The following is a 24,856-nucleotide window of genomic DNA, read 5'->3' as shown; positions in this document are numbered from 1 at the left end:
TCGGACTTGGCACACATATCTTTTCTCACTTCAAAACCACAGGGTGCCCTTTTGTTTCAAAAATATATTTTTTCAATTGGTTGGTTGTTCCCTATAGCATCTTTCACATTTTTCAAAGATAACTTTTCTGGAACAGGATAGAACCATAGGATATGCTATTAAAATATGCAGTGCCTGACTGCAAGTCTTAGGCTGGTAGGTTGATTATTCTATTGGTACCGGATATGAAATTCTTAAGAGAAAACCACATTAAAATTGAGTTAATTTTGAAATGTAAATTTTAATATCTTGATAAGCTTTGAATTTAAAGTGATGGCTTTTGGTTAATAGCCAAGTATAGAAATCGTGCTACTCAGAAATATAACCAAATAAGATATAGAATAAAGATCAGGGGGAGATAACTCAATGTTATCTCCTCCACCCCCTAATTTCTGGTCTTTTTGTAAAAAACGAAGAAAAAAAGGCCGAACGAGAAAAAAAATTAGGAGTGGATCCATTATTTAGATAAAAGAGTCGAAACACAGACACAGAACACGGAACCGGGCAAGTGACAACAAAAAATAACCAGATATATCACCAAACACTGAACTGGGGTAGTGACAACAGAACAACCAAACATATCACCGAATACCGAATCGGGGTAGTGACAACAGAACAACCAGACACACACCCACACATTGAACCGGGGTAGTGCCAGCAGTACAACCAGCATACCACCGTACCCCGAGCCACGATATATACCGCTACAATTGAAATATAGAATGTATGTCCGTATCTGTCCGGTCTATGGTCCTCCTTGTAACACTACATGTGTCATATTTTCATCATCAATCCCCCCTGAATCTCAATTTCTCTCTAAATTCTGCTACAATGCCTCCAAGATGAGAATCCCGTCCGAAAATGTGCTAGTCGGTCCCATCATCTGGTTTCCAGGGACGCTAGATGGCACAAAATGTCATATGCGGTAGCTATATGTAGAGACCAACCAACCAATTGTTTTCCCATAGACCTTAGTGTTAACGTTTTGGATTATTTCATTCAAATTCTTGAATTGAATATGACGATTATGGTTTATAACAAAAGTTTAGGGTCTGATATAACACCTAATCAAAAAAAAAAGTTGGGTCCTTCAGCTCAAATTTTCTCCAGGGTAGCCATTTTGAAAATAGGTGAATTTCGCAGTAAAAATTCTCAAAAATCTTAAATGTTTACCTGTTTACTATTATTACGTGAACTTTTGGGAAAAAAAACAATCGGACTTAAGAAATTTATATCAACATTTCTTATTGATAGTTACCTATCAGGCTACATATCTATTTTCTCACTTCATAATATACTGGCCAATCAGTGGCTGCCACACATTTTATCCTTGGCTCAACGTTCTATACACAGGGGCTGTTTCAAAAATATATTTTTTCAATTGGTTGGTTGTTCCCTATAGCATCTTTCACATTTTTCAAAGATAACTTTTCTGGAACAGGATAGAACCATAGGATATGCTATTAAAATATGCAGTGCCTGACTGCAAGTCTTAGGCTGGTAGGTTGATTATTCTATTGGTACCGGATATGAAATTCTTAAGAGAAAACCACATTAAAATTGAGTTAATTTTGAAATGTAAATTTTAATATCTTGATAAGCTTTGAATTTAAAGTGATGGCTTTTGGTTAATAGCCAAGTATAGAAATCGTGCTACTCAGAAATATAACCAAATAAGATATAGAATAAAGATCAGGGGGAGATAACTCAATGTTATCTCCTCCACCCCCTAATTTCTGGTCTTTTTGTAAAAAACGAAGAAAAAAAGGCCGAACGAGAAAAAAAATTAGGAGTGGATCCATTATTTAGATAAAAGAGTCGAAACACAGACACAGAACACGGAACCGGGCAAGTGACAACAAAAAATAACCAGATATATCACCAAACACTGAACTGGGGTAGTGACAACAGAACAACCAAACATATCACCGAATACCGAATCGGGGTAGTGACAACAGAACAACCAGACACACACCCACACATTGAACCGGGGTAGTGCCAGCAGTACAACCAGCATACCACCGTACCCCGAGCCACGATATATACCGCTACAATTGAAATATAGAATGTATGTCCGTATCTGTCCGGTCTATGGTCCTCCTTGTAACACTACATGTGTCATATTTTCATCATCAATCCCCCCTGAATCTCAATTTCTCTCTAAATTCTGCTACAATGCCTCCAAGATGAGAATCCCGTCCGAAAATGTGCTAGTCGGTCCCATCATCTGGTTTCCAGGGACGCTAGATGGCACAAAATGTCATATGCGGTAGCTATATGTAGAGACCAACCAACCAATTGTTTTCCCATAGACCTTAGTGTTAACGTTTTGGATTATTTCATTCAAATTCTTGAATTGAATATGACGATTATGGTTTATAACAAAAGTTTAGGGTCTGATATAACACCTAATCAAAAAAAAAAGTTGGGTCCTTCAGCTCAAATTTTCTCCAGGGTAGCCATTTTGAAAATAGGTGAATTTCGCAGTAAAAATTCTCAAAAATCTTAAATGTTTACCTGTTTACTATTATTACGTGAACTTTTGGGAAAAAAAACAATCGGACTTAAGAAATTTATATCAACATTTCTTATTGATAGTTACCTATCAGGCTACATATCTATTTTCTCACTTCATAATATACTGGCCAATCAGTGGCTGCCACACATTTTATCCTTGGCTCAACGTTCTATACACAGGGGCTGTTTCAAAAATATATTTTTTCAATTGGTTGGTTGTTCCCTATAGCATCTTTCACATTTTTCAAAGATAACTTTTCTGGAACAGGATAGAACCATAGGATATGCTATTAAAATATGCAGTGCCTGACTGCAAGTCTTAGGCTGGTAGGTTGATTATTCTATTGGTACCGGATATGAAATTCTTAAGAGAAAACCACATTAAAATTGAGTTAATTTTGAAATGTAAATTTTAATATCTTGATAAGCTTTGAATTTAAAGTGATGGCTTTTGGTTAATAGCCAAGTATAGAAATCGTGCTACTCAGAAATATAACCAAATAAGATATAGAATAAAGATCAGGGGGAGATAACTCAATGTTATCTCCTCCACCCCCTAATTTCTGGTCTTTTTGTAAAAAACGAAGAAAAAAAGGCCGAACGAGAAAAAAAATTAGGAGTGGATCCATTATTTAGATAAAAGAGTCGAAACACAGACACAGAACACGGAACCGGGCAAGTGACAACAAAAAATAACCAGATATATCACCAAACACTGAACTGGGGTAGTGACAACAGAACAACCAAACATATCACCGAATACCGAATCGGGGTAGTGACAACAGAACAACCAGACACACACCCACACATTGAACCGGGGTAGTGCCAGCAGTACAACCAGCATACCACCGTACCCCGAGCCACGATATATACCGCTACAATTGAAATATAGAATGTATGTCCGTATCTGTCCGGTCTATGGTCCTCCTTGTAACACTACATGTGTCATATTTTCATCATCAATCCCCCCTGAATCTCAATTTCTCTCTAAATTCTGCTACAATGCCTCCAAGATGAGAATCCCGTCCGAAAATGTGCTAGTCGGTCCCATCATCTGGTTTCCAGGGACGCTAGATGGCACAAAATGTCATATGCGGTAGCTATATGTAGAGACCAACCAACCAATTGTTTTCCCATAGACCTTAGTGTTAACGTTTTGGATTATTTCATTCAAATTCTTGAATTGAATATGACGATTATGGTTTATAACAAAAGTTTAGGGTCTGATATAACACCTAATCAAAAAAAAAAGTTGGGTCCTTCAGCTCAAATTTTCTCCAGGGTAGCCATTTTGAAAATAGGTGAATTTCGCAGTAAAAATTCTCAAAAATCTTAAATGTTTACCTGTTTACTATTATTACGTGAACTTTTGGGAAAAAAAACAATCGGACTTAAGAAATTTATATCAACATTTCTTATTGATAGTTACCTATCAGGCTACATATCTATTTTCTCACTTCATAATATACTGGCCAATCAGTGGCTGCCACACATTTTATCCTTGGCTCAACGTTCTATACACAGGGGCTGTTTCAAAAATATATTTTTTCAATTGGTTGGTTGTTCCCTATAGGCTGCGATGATAGACAATACACACTTTACTTATATCCAGAAGCCGAACCAACATCGACGGATACTTATTATTGAGCAGCCAGAGAAATAAGACATGGAAGTAGCAGATGATACCTCAAGCAATGGTGACACCGATGAGTCAGTAAATTATTTTGATTATCATCAACATCTGGACAACTCGTCATTGAACGCAACTCCTAAGACTGTATCGCTTGATGCAAGCGCAGACAGACCACCAAGTGCAGACATTGATAATTCCCAGTAAACTAGATTCACATGAGGACCAATGAGAAAGCACAAGGAGAATACGACCAGGTGTTCAAGACAGATAAGCGTCTAATTTACATGTACTTATTATTAAGTATAGTTATAATCAAGTAAAGTTATTATTAAGTATAATTATAATTAAGTATAGTTATTATTAAGTAGAGTTATTATTAAGCATTGTTATAAATAAGTATAGATATAATGAAGTATAGTTATAATTAAGTATAGATATAATTAAGTGTAGGTATGATTAAGTATAGTTATAATTAAGTAAAGTCATGATGAAGTATAGTTATAATTAAGCATTGTTATAATTAAGAGTTATAATTAAGTATAATTATAATTAAGCATTGTTATAATTAAGTAGAGTTATAATTAAGTATAGTTATAATTAAGTATAGTCATGATTAAGTATAGTTGCTTTGGAGGGCGAGATGTTTCTTAATTCTTCTGCTTGATGCATTTACAGTATTTTGTCAGAAGGAGTGTTCGACGGAGGAAGATGGCGTGTTGATGATCAAAAGGAAAATTGCTGAGGATAAACGACGTCCAGATTAGTAATAGCTCTTCAGAGCTAACGCTCCTGTTACTATATATACGACACAAAATACAATTTCTTGTATCTTGTATCTTATATTCTTGTATTCTTTCTTGAGGACCCCCATACTTCGGAACACGTTCGTTTTTCGAGTTTGATTTAGAATAACGGTTTCGTTTTTATGTCGATGTTCTCTCTTGTTCCTATACCTCCTGACATCTCATGGGGGCCGCGGTGGCCGAGTGGTAAGGTATCCTTAAAATATAATAATTTCCTGTAGTATTTTGTGTAGTATAGATGTGTAGTAGTAGTTGTAGAGTAAAGATGAAGTCGTAGATTGGTGGTACCTCTGTTTATTGATGCAGGTGGGTATATGATGTGTCCGTTCGCAGACGGGTAGGAGCGACATTAGTATGAATGGAAGGCTACTCTTTTATAATGATCATGATGTGCATCGGCCGGACAGATAGATTTCCCCTAACTTAATATGGTTATGGGGTTCGTGACCTGAAGTCTACATGTAAACACCACACTAATTATAACTACAAGAAGATAATTGGATACAACCAGTATTATATAAACACGGTATAGCTAACATCCAAGTTGTTTAGAGAACCGAGGTCTATCTAATTACTGGCAAATTAACTAACATGTGTGCATGTAGATATGGTTATTTACAGGTTCTGTGTATAATTATATAAACTTCTACTGAACATATTACAGTACATTTCGTTTCTATGCAATTTAAAAGATTTCAAATTAGATATAATTTGACATCAAGCGTAAGCAAAATAGTCGAAATTAACACTTATTTTGAACAGGTAAATTTAACAGGTTAAATCAAAACTATGTAGTACATGATTATATAGTCTTCTACTGAACATATTACAGTACATCCTGACACTTTATCACTAGCCCTCCACCTCTGGGTTGTGAGTTCGAAACCCACATGGGGCAGTTGCCTGGTACTGACTGTAGGCCGGTAGTTTTTCTCCGGGTACTCCGGCTTTCCTCCACCTCAAAAACCTGGTACGTCCTTAGATGACCCTGGCTGTTAATAGGACGTTGAACAAAACAAACCAAAACTCCTGACAGCGTTATGTCTTATAGTGAGACTGAAGACAAGTAAAATTGGGTAATATATATATATATATCGGAGCCATGAAGATTCATTTTATTTGACCATATGGAAATTACCTTAAATTGGTCTCCCGCAATTATCTGCAGTTTTGCAGGCGTCTTTGTCATTGATTTTATTATGGCCATTAGCTAGACGACCTCGTTTGAATAAATGCCACCGCGTGGTATAATGCACATTATATATGGTTGTTAAACCATAAACATACCAATCGGAGATATATGACTCATAGGGGAACACAAAAATCGGCTTGTTCTGGGAATACAATTTATATTTAAACAGATGTGAAAGCCCGTCAAAAAGACTGGAATTGTTTGATTGTAACTCAATTCATATTTTATCTGACAAAACCCAGTCGGTTCCTGTCGTTATGCGGATTTGAACGCTAGATTCGTATATCATTTGAGACATGGATGTTGTCCCTCGCTACACAATGATTTACTCTCTATGTATTGTAAGGAATGATTTACATCAACAGGAATATTTTCATCGGTACCACATGATGTAAATTTCCATTAAAGCACGTGATAAAATCTGATCATGTCCCGTCATCATATGTCACGTGATTAAACGTTGGGCTGTCTCTTGGCACTGTGTATCATGTGATAAGTACTGCCATTGTCATTTCGTTGTTGTATCACATGATGTGTTGTTGCTTGGTATCATATCACGTGATCAATAATATTATTGTTGTTTGGCATCATATCACGTGATCACTTGTTGTTTGGTCATTACGTGTTCTTCCAACGCAGCGTTTTAGAATTCTGATAACGCACATTATTGATTTTTAATGAACGAACCGTAAAATGCCAGCACGTGTAATCATGTAATACTGTACTTACTCTTTATCAAATTAGCTACCGGAAATGGATTTAATTTTGTTTAAACTCCTTGTTTTAAAGTAATTAATTTACATCAGCTGATAATTTCTAAAATGATACGGAAAGAAGATTTGTAAAGGAATGTTTGTCATTATCTATATCTCCAATTATAATAAGAAATAAAATCTACATATTTCAATTACATTTCCCCTTGACGTCAATACAACGACAAATGCTACACAAATTCTGATGAGATTTCGCTCAGATGGGGTTCGTTTTGTTTTAAATGTGCATTTTAATTAATTAAAGAAATGCCTTTCGTTCCACGAAGAGCTCGTTTGTTCATAAAAAAATGAAATCAACATATCGTGATCTCGCATTTCGAACTCGTTTATCGTATCATTACGTTGTACGCGCATATTGAATCTGTTGACGTCAGGTAACGACTCGACTGATATCGCATCAGTTGCGTGGAGGTAGTGAATAATTGTATACCGTTGACAAGAACGAGATAAATCTTCTAATTTGTAATCGAGAAAGAACAAATAATGTTCTATTATTTCGCTGCACTATTTGTCTGGCATTGCAGTATGTACAGAAAATTGTTTAAAGCGACTATAACTATCACTGTTGAAAGAATTATCTGGCGTGATATTTTTTGATAATGTATCATAAAACTATGACTTTCCCTTAATTTCGAAAACTTAAAGTACAACCATATTTTTTTTTCAAATACCAAAAGCAGTAAAACAATAACATTGTAATTCGGTAGGTCCTACAAGAATGCGTCTTACCACTCGTGAGCAAGAACGCTGTGTTGACTCGTCACTCGTTCCATGTAGAACTGTTTTGAAACATCAATCGTGGAAAACAGAGTTTTAAAACCCGGAAATATATATTTTTACAGAACTTTTTTTTTTAATGTAAAGGTTATTGTACTGCTTCATCTTAAATCTTTTTTATTATTTATTTGAAGAAATAACCGTTTAATGAGTATAAAATCTACCGTTATAGTCTCTTTAAAGTGACCAGTTTTAGTTTACAAAAATATCATCAAAGCCACAGTTATAATAAAGGGTTTGATGATGAATGAGATGCACAGACGATTATGAAATCTACAGTTATAGTCGCTTTAAGATAGTAATTTTTAATTTATAAAATATCATTAAAGGAATTGTCCCAATGAACGGTTTGATGATGAAGAGATGCACATACATGACGATTATGAAATCTACTGTTATAGTAGCTTTAAGATGGCCAGTATAGTTTATAAAAATGAACGGTTTAACGAGGAATGAGAAACACATATACATGTATGATGCAGCTTTATCAGCTGTTAGGTATGATCTGCATCTTTCACTCGGGTCATTTTAAGTGCGCTACTCAAGTCCGTGTGTCTTTTGTTTAATTAAAACTGTCAATCATCTAGGAAAGCTGGATATCGGTGCATGATAACATTAGACATTCTCGCAGTGTCTTCCACTGGTGATTACCGGAAACGCCACTGAGATTGACAGGGTGTTTGTGAAGTAGAGTGAACATTTGTTTTAGTCAGGTTGTTTCCTCTAAGGTTCATGATGTCTTGTCTACCATGTTCACGTCATGTCGGCACCAGAGCTCCTACCTGTCAATGAGAACTGATACGGTTTTTGTACAATTCTTATTTTTCTAAAGGCAATATTCTGTGATATTTGGAACGCAGCCAGACTTGCAAAGATATTGCAACGGCAAATTTATAATATCACGCAGATTAATCACGTTATATGACACAGCATGGACTGCTCGGGTCTACGTCAATGACATTTTGACTGCAAATGATTTGATTGAATTTATTTTCATTTTTCTTTTTTCAATTTTCATTAAAACCGTAATATTAGTTTCGCAATTTCCTCATATCAGTTATATGACCGGTATTCTGCATGAGGCGAAATACATTTGATGAACACAAAATCAAGGTGGAAATCTTCGTGACATTATGTAGTCAGGGTTTCCTACCTGTGTCACATGAGACTGCCTTAATGGTATAACATGATCGTCATTATAAAGATATTTCTGCTAACCAAGTATTGCTGACTTTATATAATTATCTCAATCGAACAATAATGCATTGAGGAGATTGACGGTCATACGCACTTGGAACCCAATATACGAGAAATGATGTTAGGGACAGCATACAGCTGTTTGTCCTTCTAGGACGCGTTAGTGATGTTAGGGACATCATACAGCTGTTTGTCCTTCTAGGGCTCGCTAGTGATGTTAGGGACATCATACAGCTGTTGCGTCCTTCTAGGGCTCGTCAGTGTTGTTAGGGACATCAAACAGCTGTTTGTCCTTCTAGGGCTCGTTAGTGATGTTAGGGACAGCATGCAGCTGTTTTGTCCTTCTAGGACTCGTTAGTGATGTTAGGGGCATCATACAGCTGTTTTGACCTAGGATTCGTCAGTGATGTTAGGGACATCATGCAGCTGTTTGTCCTTCTAGGACTCGTTAGTGTATGTTAGGGACATCATACAGCTGTTTGTCCTTCTTGGACTCGTCAGCGATGTTAGGGACATCATACATCTGTTTTGTCCTAAGACTCGTCAGTGATGTTAGGGACATCATACATCTGTTTTGTCCTAAGACTCGTCAGTGATGTTAGGGACATCATACATCTGTTTTGTCCTAGGACTCGTCAGTGATGTTAGGGACATCATACATCTGTTTTGTCCTAAGACTCGTCAGTGATGTTAGGGACATCATACAGATGTTTTGTCCTAAGACTCGTCAGGGATGTTAGGGACATCATACATCTGTTTCATCCTAGGACTCGTCAGTGATGTTAGGGACATCATACAGTTGTTTTGTCCTAGGACTCGTCAGTGATTCTACAAACGTTTAAATTAAAAATGTCTGCAAAAATATAAAAGGGACAGAAATAAGATTACATCAAAATGTTAAAACCGTATATCTCAAAATCTGGAAACATTTCGTCATCGCACATCTGACATGAAATGTAAAATTCCAGATCTTTTCTGTGACATCCATATTGATTTCACTTTATACAGACAAATCCTCTATCTATCTGAATTGATCATTTTAAATGGGATTAAATTGTAATCTTTTAATTCCGTAATAGCCTATGTCGGATGTGCGCATGTCTGACATAAGATGCCGGAAAATCGATGACGTCGTATTACATCATCTAGCTTCATTAGTGTCGCCTTTGAACTCCTACAGAGAAGGCATTGTTGTGATTCCGCTGTCGGGCCGTTTTTTTATTGTGTGTTCTGCTGGTCTTTATCCTCATTCTGAATTGATAAAAGACCGACTCACAGCGGAATACCAATAACGGTAATGAGATCTAGTAATTTTAGCAAATACGAAAATAACATTGTCTGACAGTCTACAGGCAACTGAACCTTGCTGCTTTGTTTAAGAGGAATCGTTCTTCTTCTACCTGCTATATCCTACCCTATTTACTAAAATGCATAATGACATATCAAACCAAATCGCAAACTATGCTTTGACAACACGATGCTTTGAACATTAGCTTTGCTTCTTTTAAAACTTTTTTTAGTTTGAATAATTTAATTTAATTCATTTTTCTCCTTACGATTGCATTTTTTATTCGAAGAATCAACAAAGCCGACTTAAAAGATGCTAAGTCTGTTAAGTAAACACAAGGATAGGAGGATAGAAGATTAGGCATTGATACATAGGATATCTGAGTTGCGATCTTGTCATTTTATACCTGTTGTTTTGAATATTTTATATACACGTATATCAAAATATATCTGATTTCTTGTTGGATTGTCTTCGGGGAGTTACTCGAAATACTAAGGGTTTTCGGTCAAGTATACGAGTGTCATAAGTCTATTACAAGGGGAGGAAACTCGTGTTATTATCTAAAGCATAGAATCTATTTACCATAATGTCTTGTCAGTTATGTTAAACCCCGTTTTTCGTCGTAATCACCCTTATCTCGAACCTGTAAACAGCTTTGGTCAAATGTGATTGACAGTTTGCAAATTGTATAAGAAAAATGAAATAATGGGGAAAACAAAATTCCAAATTCAAGTTAAGTTTTTGATGAGTATGGTTTTTGGGATATTCTTTCTTTGAAGTGAAGGCAGCAAAAAAATTTGTATTACCCTCCATTTTCCCAAGTTGTCTCCCTTTTATACCCCAACCCCGACCTTTAAGGTCGAACGCGTGTGGCGAGTGTGTGTCTTGACTGCGGTATGTTTTTGTTTGCCTGACTTCGATAGCGCAGAACTGATGCAAACTTCCTAGTCCTACCTCACTGAAGTAACAGCACACCACAACGGACGAACAATTCGTCATAACAATTACTGACCATGGACGAACCACTCGTACTACCCCTTACTGACAACGGACGAACTATTCGTCCTACCCCTTACTGACAATGGACGAACCATTCGTCATACCCCTTACTGACAATGGACGAACCATTCGTCCTACCCCTTAATGACAACGGACGAATCGCTCTTCCAACCCCTTACAGATAATGAACGAATCATTCGTCCGACCCTTACTGTCAGTGGACGAACCACTCGGCATACCCCTTACTGACCATGGACGAACCATTCGTCCTACTCTGACAACGGACGAATCACTGTTCTAACCCCATATTCTATCATTTTGTAGTACTTGAGCTACTGTTGCTATGTGACGTCAAATACATGTCGCGAGATCGTTCTTTACCATGGTTTCGTTACAGATGGTCACTCCTGAAGCAAATTACAATTTTCCGATAAAATTGAGGTACAAATTTAAGATTGCCGATATCTAAAATCTACGTAATTGTGGGATAAGAAAAATGTTTAATTGCACAAATATTTAAACAAATCCTTTACCGTTTCAACTCATCCAAACAACATATAAACAACAAGGCCAAACGAAAACGTTTTTGGTGTAAACAACAAGGCCAAACGAAAACGTGTTTGGTGTAAACAACAAGGCCAAACGAAAACGTGTTTCGTGTAAACAACAAGGCCAAACGAAAACGTGTTTGGTGTAAACAACAAGGCCAAACGAAAACGTGTTTGGTGTAAACAACAAGGCCAAACGAAAACGTGTTTGGTGTAAACAACAAGGCCAAACTGAAACATCTTTGGTGTAAACAACAAGGCCAAACGAAAACGTGTTTGGTGTAAACAACAAGGCCAAACGAAAATGTGTTTGGTGTAAACAACAAGGCCAAACGAAAACGTGTTTGGTGTAAACAACAAGGCCAAACGAAAACGTGTTTGGTGTAAACAACATGGCCAAACGAAAACGTGTTTGGTGTAAACAACAAGGCCAAACGAAAACGTGTTTGGTGTAAACAACATGGCCAAACGAAAACGTGTTTGGTGTAAACAACAAGGCCAAACGAAAACGTGTTTGGTGTAAACAACAAGGCCAAACGAAAACGTGTTTGGTGTAAACAACAACTGATTCCACCACAAACAAGGGCCCGTTGGAGGGCCACAGCATACGCCCGCCGCAATATTTGACACTTGGGAGGGGGAAGTTTCACAGGTTGTAATGTTATAAAATGAAGTATCATTGTTGGAAAGTTGGAATGGTGTGTAGTCGAAACCGAAGGGCAACTTTAAATGATGAGATGTATATATGTTGCAAATATGGGAAACCTTGGTTTAGACACAACAACACAAAAATTAGTTCACATGTTTATATACAGAATATATACATTAAAAGAACCTCTTTGCAAAGAATCAGCCTCCTAATACCATTATTAAGTGAATGGTGAGAAATTACAAAATCATCAAAGGGGAATAACTCCACAAATACGGGGGTAAGGGGCATGATTTTGGTATGCGACACTCCGACTCATCAAGATGTATATTTGTGTCAAGTATGGAGAGCCTGGGTCGAGTAGTACTGGAGATATGGTCCGGACAAGTAAAATCATCAATTATCATTGGAGCAAGTTCTATTATTAGAATGACGTCAAAGAAGAGCAACCTCTCATTCAACTCATGTACATTGTCACTCTGCAAAATAAAACTTATAACCCGGGTTATTTTAGGCAAGTAGAACTAAGTTGACATCTGGATGCAAATTTCATGTATGGTATGTGTGAATTTGAAGTTTGTATACCGTGCGTTCCTTTATCGGGTTCGTACCGATCGTACCGGTACGAATGTTTTTCTAGTAATGGAACGCGGCGTACCAACCGAACGAACCGGTGAACGTCTTGTTAAATCTAGACGGGGAAATTTAATTTACATATCAAATTGTGTAAATCATATTGGTATAGTAAATAAGATATAAACTATATAGGGATTCATTTTGATCCGTTATATTATTTAAAAGAAAGATCATCGATGTTTATTTTTGAAGCGTATATCACCATATTGAGGATTAACTTTAGAGGCAATTGCGCTCCATTCTATTGTACCATATACAACTGATACGAAACTGATAATGGAACGCCGGATAGTCTACCGATATATAATTACGTGGATAGCGACAATTCTAGTGCTGGTAGATGACAGCTTAACAAGGTTGTCTTGCTGGCTGTTAATTTGACAGGTACATCTTTCCCGTTAATGGGGATGAATCAGCTAGAATTGTCCTATTGTATGTGCTGCAGTCAAGCATACTGTTAAATGTTGTAGGTTTACCGTCACTCTCATATGTCAGCAGAACATTATCTTACATTGACAATATCCCTTAAAGCCCTTTGTGAGTGAGCAAAGTTTAACGTTTATCAAAGTATCTGTGGTTATCAATCATCTAATAAAACGTTTGATTAATTTTTATATCTCGTCTTTCCATCGGAAATTATGGAAGATTTCTCTTCCCCCTTATGCCCCGACAAATCATTATCTGAGATTTACGAAATCCCTCAGAGCCAATTGTGAATAAGGAAAGTTAAACGCTTAGCAAAGTTAGTTTTTTGTGATGTTTAATCATTCACTAAAACAGTTATTTCCTGTCTTTCCTTGGGAACCCATGTGGTGTTTATATTTGACCTCATACTGCATACTGACAAAATATTGTCTTTTTATGGTATAATCATAATTTATCGACTCATAGTACTTGTAGCTGACCATGTCTTATATTGAGCTAGGCCGAAGGCACTCCCTTAGTAATTATATCTGTCAATCAAAATTCAGTCTATCTAGCGTGGTTTTCCAGTTTGAAGATATCACATATGATAATAACTATGTTGCAAAACATTGGTTTCATTTAACGATATTCACCCAAACTAGTCTGCGAAAAAAAACTACACAATCTTCAATTTCGCCTTCCGTACCGAGCAAGGATTGCTCAAAAGGCACTCAAGATATTGGCACCTTTCAAAACAAATTCAGATGGAGATATATTAAAGACAAAATCAATTCAATACAGCTGTGTCGTCCTTCTAAGAGTTGTTAGTGGTGTTAGGGACACCATACAGCTGTTTCGTCCTTCTAGTACTCCTTTGTGATGTTAGGGGCACCATACAGCTGTTTTGTCCTTCTAGGACACGTCAGTGATGTTAGGGACATCATACAGCTGTATTGTCCTTCCTGGACGCGTTAGTGATGTTAGGGACATCATGCAGCTGTTTCGTCCTTCTAGGATGCGTTAGTGACGTTAGGGACATCATACAGCTGTTTTGTCCTTCTAGGACTCGTTAGTGATGTTAGGGACATCATACAGCTGTTTTGGCCTTCTAGGACTCGTTAGTGATGTTAGGGACATCATACAGCTGTTTTGTCCTTCTTGGACGCGTTAGTGATGTTAGGGACATCATGCAGCTGTTTCGTCCTTCTAGTACTCGTTTGTGATGTTAGAAACATCAATCAGCTGTTTTGTCTTTCTAGGACTCGTTAGTGATGTTAGGGACATCATACAGCTGTTTTGTCCTTCTAGGACTCGTTAGTGATGTTAGGGACATCATACAGCTGTTTTGGCCTTCTAGTACTCGTTTGTGATGTTAGGGGCACCATACAGCTGTTTTGTCCATCTAGGACGCGTTAGTGATGTTAGGGACATCATACAGCTGTTTTGTCCTTCTTGGACGCGTTAGTGATGTTAGGGACATCATGCAGCTGTTTCGTCCTTCTAGGACTCGTTAGTGATGTTAGGGACATCATACAGCTGTTTTGGCCTTCTAGGACTCGTTAGTGATGTTAGGGACATCATACAGCTGTTTTGTCCTTCTTGGACGCGTTAGTGATGTTAGGGACATCATACAGCTGTTTTGTCCTTCTAGGACGCGTTAGTGATGTTAGGGACATCATACAGCTGTTTTGTCTTTCTAGGACTCATAAGTGGTTTTAAGGACCTAAAGTGATCATAGCAGGCGACCAAAAACTCGAAATTCGTCAAAAGAAATGTCAAAATCTCCAGAAGGAGTTACAAAAGATCCAATAATCTAATATATTTCATGATTTTCAAAATTTGATTTAAAAAAAAAAAAAACGTTATAAAAACACGTATATACTCCGAACCGTGTCTGTATTCAAATGAAGTAAATCATGGCCACCACATTCACAAGCAGTGTCTATCACCTGTTATCACGTCGATCTCATGAATTACTAATAGGAAATTTTAGCTTGGTTTTTAGCGCCATGACTATTATACCTGTACTTAATTATGCATGTTTATGAATAGTGTTGATTGGACATTCTTTCGTATTCTCAAAACTGTTGCAAAACCAATCCAAAGGACAGATGGACAGTGATGACAGACTACAAGCTTCTCGATGTCAGTCAGATAATGAACTGATACTGCAATCCTGACTATTCATTGCCCATGTATGATGTTTTCCTGCTCAATGATATACATATGAAACATATACTACATTTTTATATCGATCCCCTTGTCAGCACTATAACAACTGTGACCCATCCTGTTACAACTTGTCAACTTTTAATATTCTAAAATTGATATAGGTGATTATTTCATACATATGAAAACTGGAAATAAAATTTACTACTCTCGAGAATCATATCAGATAAGATAAATATATTTAATAAAACTAACCGGGTATGCTTTTAAACAAAAGAAGAATACAATTGAAAAACCTTAGTTAAAGCGAAATTAAGATAGCAATGCTTTGATAAGGGCAAATCAAGCGTCCTGTTATATCAGGGTCTGTAAACTCATTAATATTTAAATCGCGTAACAATTGAACACTACTCGGGTACAAGGCTGTAGAATGGTGTCTGACCACCAGCTTGATGTTGTGAACGAAATTAAAAATAAGTAAACATAATGGTTCATTTAGCGAATAATGTTTGTTGAAACAAGACCTAATACGGCGCAAAATGAAATTGAATTACAAGCTTAACAGCGATAAACGAACACCACCGCAATGGCACCGAGCAATCTCTGAGGACAGCTTATCCGCGTTAATGATGAACTTGCATCTCACCAACTGTCATCAAAGGTTTTTTACCTGACGATGTGTGTATGTGTTTAGGGTAGCTTCCATCAAATAGATGGATTGGGTAGATAACATTAATAATACTGTATAGTTCGCAATATTCGCGAGGGATTTAATTTCGCTAAAGTCGCGATTATAACATATAAGGCGAAAATGAATACCTAGGAACATTTATCTATAGACAAACACATGTGTTTACTCACATTGTTTACAAAACAAGATTGCTCGAAAGTTAATACCTTTGATCTAGGTCCGACTGAGACAACAGCAAAATATTCACCCCGTAAAATTTAACAACTATACAGTATTACAGTCCAAATTGTTTTAATGAGTTGGTAACGTAATCAGAGTAAGATTTTCTCGTAACAATCGTTGATCATCTGAATAATCTAAATTATGCAAACATTTTGTGGATCGCATAGGTTTGTAAGATATTGCTCAGTTCCCATTTTTGCCCTAATGACATTTACGGTGTTGATGCGTCTAAACTAAGTAATAGCGTATCATTTGCACGTGCTGTCTTCTTAATTATATTAATCCTTCCTGAAAAACTCTCCGGCGTCCATCGTCCAATTGGGGATCGCGATAGTTCAGTAGGTTAAAGCGCCGGCCACATAGGCTCTGGTGAAGATCCGAGATGCGTGGTTCGACGCCGGTTTGTGTTTCTCGGGAAGCCCATGCTGTTGTGGTTGTGCCCTTTAGAGCAAGACACTTTACCTTAATTGCTATGGATGAGATGCGACGGGCCTCCCGTAGGTTGCTCATTGGGGTAGTCACCAACTACTACAAGGATACACTGTCTCAATATGACCCGGGCTGTTCACGGGGCGATAAACAAGCAAACAAAGCATCGGTCATCTCTGTATCCCTGTGTTAGGTATACAATTATCTAAACTCCTGTTCTAGTAATGGTAAATTGTTTGATTAGCCGCAAGACTTTAAAAGATAATTAGCAAATTAATGTCATAGATATTCATGTGAAAAATGTCCAGTTTTCAGGGCAACGGTTCTCAAATAGAAAAATGTTTTCATTATCTTATCGTAAATAAAGATATATTGAATATTGACTAAGGAGATATTGTACTAATAATAATTACCAACCAATTTCCGACATACAAAAGTCGGATTTCACGCGCAATATTCAAAATAAAAGAAAATTTCATACGTTTTTTCGTTACACATTACATAGTCATAAATCGACGAGGACATATCGTAGATTATATGCCTTTAATTAAAGAGGACAGTGCGCAAAGAAGCGAAACTCGCCCGAACGTTACTGACAGATATGTTGTCTGATAACCGTGGTGTTACTTACAAACTGGGTGGTTGAGAGACAAAGTGTAAATGATATGGATAAATGATGATAGAAAACTTCCGGTGTAGACAGAATCCTGGGGTCCGTAAATCGCCGCTGGAAATAAAGTTTTATGAATGATAAAAAGCTTTGCACTTACCTGATGGAAGTAAAATGTGGGTATGGAGTTATTGGCAGGCGTAAGTTGTCCGTTGTCCGTTGGGAATACGTCCGGCTGTCCAATCTCCGCATTACTGTCCGTGATATTCATTGTTTTTTCTCCTAATTATGTATTATGAAATTAAAGTAATATCAATCTAAATAGATAATCAGCATTTATGTTCTCACCAAAAACGCAATGACATCCTTCCATCTATCGAGTCAGCAGTATCACTGCAACTGGATATTTCTGTAGTAACTGTTAATTAATTACCAGCATGCTTCCCTCAAGTAACCCTACACGGTGCATGACGAACTAGACAAAGTCGTGTGTTACCATGCAATGCTCTGTCCAAGTAAGCTGCTCTCCTCAAAGAAAAATCAGTCAATGATTTTTTCAATGTTGACGATTACAAAATCAAAACCGTTTTTTCGATTAGAGTATTCTCGCTTTCCAGTCCAGGTGTATTCCTAGAATTATTAATTCATATGTCCCTTTCTGACCGATAAAATGTTGTATTGAATAAAATCTGATGTTTCATTTTGAAAATGACACGTTTTTTTCTGATCCATCAAACGTTTGCTTTAGGTATTTTTTACCGAGAATACTCCATACGTTTAAAATATGCCTCAGGCCTTGCTCCATACATGGAGAACATGGTTTTTGGTGCTATATCCAAACTGTCCTGTACCCGTGACAATCTAACACCTACTATTGCTCGTCAGGGAGATTGCAGCCATGTATATCACAGCGCCACGGTAAAAGCATTCCACCTGTTGGCATTGGGAGCGGGTCGATATCTCAGTAATGGCATTGTCCAAACGGATCGTTCTAACTCTCTATAGGTGACGTGGGGGCCCTTTCTACAACCTCTGTATTTCGTAAGGAGTTCAGAAAAATATTTGATCAAATATGTATTTTGATGAGACTCTGTGATGATTTAAAAAAAATTCAATTGTAATAGCTAAAGGATAGATTAAAGTAATATAAATAAGGAGTACAATTTTGTATGCATCAATTTGATAATTACTTTGGTCCCCCTTCAAATGATATCGAGATTCAACTCGAATTAAACTTTCGAATCATTGCTTTCCTTGACCTGTTTCGTTCAAAACTTGCTGAAACTTCTCTTCGTGTAAATTTGTCGTTGTATGGGTTTCAGAATTCCAGGGAATATGCTGGTAGTATTGGGATCGAAATAATTATGTTTCTCAGGAGAAGACATTGTGGAAAGTGGCGATCCTCGGAGCGTCATTACAACTGTTCTAGAATGTACAATTATGTCATATGGGCGATATTTGTCGATTGGAAACTTCTCGTAATGGTGTTATACATTACTAAGATCACCGTGTAATAGAAATTATCCCATTAACAACAGAATCCTTAACAACAATCAATTTACCTAAACATTTAATCAATCTTACCAAGCATGGTAGCTTGAAAGATGTATGAATGGTTGGTATTGATTTGATTAGAATGCGCCGAAATTAGTCCTTGTCCTTCCTTCCGGACATTTTCGACACCAACCAACATACTGTGTAATGTAAGAAGACTAAGATGGACCCCTTACTTTTTTATTTTGTGGTCGTGAGGCTTCCATCGGGGCAAACAAAATATCCAGCAAAGAAAACCACACCCCTGTCAACGTTCTTCCCAGGATATGTACAACTGTTAAATACTGTAGATTAATCCTGTACTACTATAATTGTATTTAGAAATTATGGTGACCAACCTGCATGTTACAATACGGTTACGTTGTTTTTTTGTTTTGTTTTTGTTTTCATTGATTGAAAGCTACGGTTTATGAGTGGCTCTTCCGTGTGCAAGATGTAGGTGGTGAGTGTGTGTGTGAGTGCGTGTTGGGAGGATTAGGTATTTTCGAGTTTATTCCTTGTGAAAGCGCAGAATCGATGTCGACTTTACATAGTGCTATCTCACTGAAGCATACTGTCGAAGACACCCGGTAGAACACCCTAGTCGGACACATTAAATATATAACGGGCGACACCGTCGTCCTCCTCCCAATACGTTGAGCGTTAAATAGTTGTAACTACCAATTTCAGAGCCTCAAGTGTCTCTCTCAGGATACAGAATCCAAAACTAAAACTTAAGAATCTTGACTTGGAATAACCCAATGTTAATTGATTCAATGATAACGAACTTGTCTAAGACTGTTGTCTGCATTCACGAGGGTTGTTAATTGACAAATTAACTGCCCTTGGTCAGGCAGTCTATCAACCGGCCTTACCATGAGTACCAATATCCATTGAAAGGCGTGCACCAGGCTGAGACCATTATACAGTAAAAGGGTCATACTGACCATTCCAGATTTCTATTCTTTGGACCTGCGTGTTAAATAAATTTGTAAATTATTGTTTTAAAGAATAAATCGATAAATATACTTTATTTATCTTACAACAGTTGCGAAACAAGTAAACTTGTTGGTCCGGTTGAAGCGCGTGAGAGGTCTTACTGTCGGAGGACACCGGGATACCCAGAGAAATCCCACATGGTCGGGAAAGTGACCCCCTTACCTTTTTTACGTCCGATCGGGGAATGGAACCCCAGCCGCCTAGATAAAAGCCAAGTGTGTTACCACTGTGTCACCCGACCACCTAAAGCAGTAAAATAAAACACGTCACCGAAATACTCCTAGTAATACAGGTTGTCTGATGACGTTTGAACTCACTATCCAATTGACTGACTAATTCAAGTCCTTAATCCTGAATATAACGTTATTCAAACTTTTCTCAGTGGTTTGCTTGGTACAGTATGTTTGTTTGTTTGCTTGTTTATCGCCTCGTGAACAACCAAGGTCATTTTGAGGCGGATCCCCTTGCAGTAGTTGATGACTACCTCATAGAACAAACATAAGGGAGGCCCCCGTCGTAGTTATTTAGAGTAATTAGGGTAAAGTGTCTTCCCAAGGTCACAACCACGACAGCACAGACCGGTCCTTTTCTAAGCTTCCTGAGAAACACAAACCGACACTGGTAGGGAGCGTCGAGCCACTAGTTTAGAAGGCAAAAGTTGTCTAATTTATATCTGATAATATTGTAAGATGAAAGAACTCTTACAATGAAGTTCCTCCATTTGCGTGAATTCTTTACCGGAAGCGTGTTTAAGTAAAATCTTTCTTTCGAGTGTTCCTCATGGTGATCATTGTATTTCCTATTTGGACATACTGCATAGCTGTTAAATTTCACGGGACTAATATTTCGCGGTTGTCCCTGTCGGAAATATAGATAGCAAGGTATTAATTTCGCGCAACACCCTATTTTACCTGTAACACTTCAATACAATCGTGTGTTTATATAAATATTCGCTTGGAATATGTTTTCGAGCTATATTTATAAATGACTGCGAATATAGCGAAATTAAATCCCGCACACATTTTTACTTTAAGATGGTAAAGACATATCGAAATTTCGTTTTCGAAAAGTAAAGTATTCAAAGATGACATTTCAATATGATAACACTATGAAAGCGTTTGTCTTCTACCACGCTACGTAAAAACTCAAAACAAACAGAATTCTCAGAAAGAATGTGAAAAAAGTTTACATTTCCGGTGCGTTTTCGTTATACATTCAATTTGACACGTAGGAATACACTGTACATAGGCAGACCGGTGTATACATGCGCAGTTAGTGTGAATGCGCAAGGACTATTTCCGTTTCTATTTTGACTCCCCCGGATATTTCAAAATGACGCACGTTAGTACGTCATTCAAAATATCTGTTAGAAATGTAGTTTACACCTCAGAGTAAACGATAAAACAATAATTATTCCTTAAAACAATACAATCCATCTCGGTAAACAAATATTGTTAAAATTTCCTAGATCTAAACACTACTCCACAACTTATCTAACTAAACTCCCGGTGATATCGTGCATATCACTTTAGGGACAAATATTATCGGAAATGTTCCTATTCTGTCTGAGATCATATAGTGAGTTCCAATCATGAAATTGTGTATCTGTGTTTCGACGCTTTTAAGCTTACAACGATACCGTGATATCTTTGTCAGCATGGATTTCGACGTGTTCATATTTATTTGATCACAATATAAAGAAAAACACAGAAATGTTTCTAAATTGATTTTTCCTTTAAAATTGAACACTATTGTTTTAGATGAGCGTTTTAGTGGCTTGCTTCTCTTTGAAATATGCAAATGCCAGTGGCATGAAGCATGTTTATTGGTCGGTCCTGGCAAAAATGGACAAATCAATAAATAAATAAATAAATAAAAATGAAGAAAATTCCATTATGAGAGAAACACACAATAGAATAGCCATCCTGAATACTCATAATGAAAATATCCAAAAATTAATTATGTATAATATGCTTTGTAAAGAGAGCACGTTCAATGTCTTCTAAATGAATATTCATTCCAATTTTGTTGAATGATTAATATGACACCTAACACAGGGTTAAGCTTTTTAACATGTATTGGTACAAACAAGGATGTGTGAGGCTGTAACCTCCACATGTTGACATGGCTGGTGAAACATATGGAGCTTGGCTTTGACTTTGCCACTCAAACTCAGAATTAAGTAGTACAACATGACTAGAATTAGCGATAATCCTCAAATAGTTTGGGATTTTTTTTTTATGAAGTTCCTCTGGAATTCGGAACGAACCAGCTACCTGTGACAATGTTTGCATGGACTTACTTTGTGGAAAATAGTGTGGACCAAACCGCTTGCGTTGCAGAAAATAGACTGCGCCTGCTGTAAGACATTGTTATTTGGCCTATCAGATACAATGAGGTCAACCAACATTTAATCTCCTTTATAGTAAACATGGGGCCGTTTTATTATTTACATAAGCGACAACAGGAAAACCCGTTTTACATTGATACTTTTTTTTATTGATATAAGCGACAGCTGAACCGTTTTTTGTGTTGTTATTGGTGACAAGAAAACCTTTTTTGTATTGACATAGGCGGAGAGGATGCCGACTGCTGTGTTGGCATCCGCGATCGTGAATTTACCACGAACGTAATTTATTTTTTATTGTTATATATTCCATCAATAAATGATAACCTGTTCCTGTGTTCCACGGATTTAGACTCTCGCGTCATAACGCCAGAGCTAGTTGTGCCGTTGATATATTTAAAGAGGCAATAAAAGTCGTATTTTTATTCAATACAATCAGCTTTGTCCTAAGGTAAGATTAATATTGACACATGTGTCCTGAAAACACCGAGATTTAGTGTTGTACAAACAATGAAGACGAAAAATGACAACCGTAAATTGCCACATCACGAAATGGGGTTTGGTGTGACAATCCGTTGAGTACAGAGTAAAATACCCGTCACGTTTTGATAGACACCGAAAGCTGATGTTTGATAATAGATGCATATTTCACAGCTTTTTGCTATTTGGTAAGAATTGTTATTCAGTTTAATAGCGGAAATCCGTTACATGCTTCATAACTCTTGAAATATTGATTATATACAGCAGGTATCGATTAGATCATCTTTACGAGATGTATAGGATTGCAGTTTTCGCATCAACACGGCTTTGCAACGGAATTGAAACAAAAAATTATAACAAAGCCTTTACACCTTTACCGGAAGTTCAAAATGAAAATCGAGCATCAAAGTACATTTGCTTGACTACCACACTGAAGTATACTGCCGAAGACCTCCCATAGTACAGAGTGCCTCACACATGTCACATTATCCCTAGGCAACGGGTCAGTCCCCTCTCTCGACATTTCTAATTTCTAATAATAGATATGTGCAGTAAGGTTAGTCTACGTAAGGTAAGACCACGTAACCTCTGTGATAGGTCAGTGTCATTGAGGGTTTCATGAACAATAACTACATTGTGCTACAAGGTGACACACCAGGCTATTAATTACACGTAAGTTTGCCTCTGCATATCATTGAAATACAGCATTTCCGTCAATTACAAATGAAGCTTAAAACGTTCACTCTAGCAGTGGAAATAATTAATAGTGTACGTGTGGAAGTACCTGAATAGATACCTACACAAAATATATCGTCATTGTTGTTTTTTACGTCGTGTCTTTGTTGAGGGCGGCTATTATTTAAGCATTGAACTGCTTTCAGTTGGCAGTTATGAACTGATAATGCCAACTGGACAAAGGCAAATATTTAACATGAAGAGCTAGCGCACTTCATTTTGCCAAATGAAAGCAGTTCAATGCTTATTCTTACCACTTGCGATTAAAGAAAAAACCCACGATGATTAACGGAATTCAAGTCTTCCCGCCATTCTCTACTGTGAGCCTGTTAACAGCTCTACCATGATGTTCCGCGTGAGATAATAGAAAACCAGACAAAAATAATCGCTGTAATACACAAAATATGAATTAAAATATAACCTGTCCATCTAGATTTTCAAAAGGAAAATATACATTAAATATTTTTCCGCAATTGCGGTGTTCTTCACTTTGCACCTTATTAATGCGCCGGTTGGCAGTTTATGAGATGGTAATGCTCATATACTGTAGGTAAGGTTAAACATGGTGACAATGTCATAGAAATATTACTATATACATTTTTGTAGAGACTGTAAATACTTCAATACCGGTTCTCATTTTGAGAGCATGACATTCACCTGATTAGACCTAAATATGTATGATGGTTGGCGTCGACGAAGCTAAAAAGCATGACCTTTCCCAAGAACAGGATTCAATTGTTCGAAAGTTGAGCTAGTTTATTCGATGATTAGAGAAAGTATCATTTTTCCTTACTTCAAGACCTGAGTGTGTGTCCATTCTTCAAAATAGGCAGGTAGGAAGAGACTAGAGTGCTACAGTATTTTTTCAACGAAATTTTGTCAAGTTTTTTTTAACCAGAAAGGACTTTATCAGATCCTGGTTGGTTAACTGCGATTAACTCAATCAACTTCTGAACTAATTGGCCCCTGGCTTATGTTGGCTTATTTTCCCTGTACATGTTCAATGACCTCCGTCTTGATTCATATCTTGGTCATATCTTGTCCTCATCTAACTATTTTGAGTAAGCGGTACAGTTCCGTTCAGATCATTTGTCGTTTTGAAAATGATAACCTGGTTATGGTGGACTAGATTAGAGATTGTCTAAATTGTCAATTAACTAATATTTGCATATTTTCAAGCAGTTA

The 24,856-nt window shown here is 37.1% G+C and overlaps 1 protein-coding gene across 1 annotated transcript in view; it reads right to left on the bottom strand.

Moving 5' to 3' along the window:
* Positions 1 to 17,931, bottom strand: part of LOC117318157 (cardioacceleratory peptide receptor-like) — a 77,599-nt gene extending 59,668 nt beyond the window's left edge. The window contains exon 1 of the mRNA XM_033873173.1: positions 17,738 to 17,931. Coding sequence (XP_033729064.1) covers positions 17,738 to 17,848 — 111 coding nt within the window. The 5' untranslated portion in view covers positions 17,849 to 17,931. The remainder of the gene's footprint in view (positions 1 to 17,737) is intronic.
* Between the last annotated feature and the right edge of the window lie 6,925 nt (positions 17,932 to 24,856).

Source organism: Pecten maximus, chromosome 19 (assembly GCF_902652985.1).
Source record: "Pecten maximus chromosome 19, xPecMax1.1, whole genome shotgun sequence".
Lineage (NCBI taxonomy): Eukaryota > Metazoa > Mollusca > Bivalvia > Pectinida > Pectinidae > Pecten > Pecten maximus.
This window is presented reverse-complemented; position numbering and strand designations above follow the sequence as displayed.